Below are 1,060 nucleotides of genomic sequence, written 5' to 3' on the forward strand. Positions count from 1 at the left end.
CCCGCCGCGGCCGCCAGCAACGGCAGGAGCGCGACAGCGGCGGCCGCGGCGCCGGCGGCGGGGAAGAAGGGCGGCGGCAAGGCGAAGGGGGCCGCGGCAGCAGCGGCGGCGGCGCCCGTGGTGGCGCCCGCGGCCAGCAGCAGCAAGCCGGCAGCGCGCAAGCGCACGACGCTGTCTTTCAAAGAGAGGGAGGAGTACGAGAAGCTGTGCAAGGCCATGGAAGCTTCCGGGAAGGAGCAGGCGGCCCTCGAGGCCAAGGTGGCGAAGCTGGCGGCCGACCCTTCCCAGAGGGCGGCGCTGGAGGAAGCCAGCGGGAAGCTGGCCGACCTGGTGGCCAAGAGCGAGGAGATGGAGCTGCGGTGGCTGGAGCTCGCCGAGCTGGCGGGAGACCTGTAAATCAGTTGGTTTGAAATTTCGAATTGTGACTCTCTTGTTGCAAGGTTGATTGGCCTGGCATTTGAGTCACTTATTGTCGGCCTAGCTTGGGCCCGGTCGTGGTCTTGTGGCCGGTGGTTGGGGGCGGTCATTACGCCTCCAGCTGCTGCGGGCACTGTGAGAGGCGCCGCTACGCTGTCTGTTGACACGCGCACGGCACACGCTGCCGCAGAGCGGCCCGCAAAAGAGCATATGCTTGAGAGAGGAGAGGACGAGCGACATGCGACTGCACATGCACAGCGGGCAGGCCCCCTGCCGCCAGAGAAAGAGCGCAGCAGCGCGGCGCAGGCGTCTGCGCAGCGCGACCTGCAGGGGTGATCCGCCGCTCCCTTGGCGGCCTTGTTTTCAACGCCGCAGCCTTTGGCACTGCGGCAACGAGTAAACAAGAAAGCACGGCCGCGGATCTGGTCACATCGGGGGCTCATGCGGACTCTAGCACGGCCATGCCGAGGCCCGCCGGCGCCGTCTGGTCGCGGGAGCCGCCCCTCAGGACCGACGCGTCCAGAACGTCCCTGGCGATTGGGTTGGTTGCAGGCGGTTGAGGGGGGTTGAGGGCGTCTGCAATGCGGGTAAACTTTACATGGCCGGTGTATGCAGGGGCGGGGTAAGGGCTGCCGTGTGGGGG

At 67.5% G+C, this 1,060-nt stretch overlaps 2 protein-coding genes across 2 annotated transcripts in view; one reads left to right on the plus strand and one right to left on the minus strand.

Moving 5' to 3' along the window:
- The window catches only part of MNEG_2972 (hypothetical protein), a gene marked incomplete at both ends in the record, with an annotated part of 5,944 nt that extends 5,548 nt beyond the window's left edge, over positions 1-396 (plus strand). Inside the window, one exon of the mRNA XM_014048550.1 lies at positions 18-396. Coding sequence (XP_013904004.1) covers positions 18-396 — 379 coding nt within the window. The remainder of the gene's footprint in view (positions 1-17) is intronic.
- A 460-nt stretch (positions 397-856) lies between these two features.
- The window catches only part of MNEG_2973 (hypothetical protein), a gene marked incomplete at both ends in the record, with an annotated part of 3,864 nt that continues 3,660 nt past the window's right edge, over positions 857-1,060 (minus strand). Inside the window, one exon of the mRNA XM_014048551.1 lies at positions 857-947. Within this exon, the coding sequence (XP_013904005.1) occupies positions 857-947 (91 nt within the window). The remainder of the gene's footprint in view (positions 948-1,060) is intronic.

Source organism: Monoraphidium neglectum, assembly GCF_000611645.1.
Source record: "Monoraphidium neglectum strain SAG 48.87 unplaced genomic scaffold scaffold00356, whole genome shotgun sequence".
Classification (NCBI taxonomy): domain Eukaryota; kingdom Viridiplantae; phylum Chlorophyta; class Chlorophyceae; order Sphaeropleales; family Selenastraceae; genus Monoraphidium; species Monoraphidium neglectum.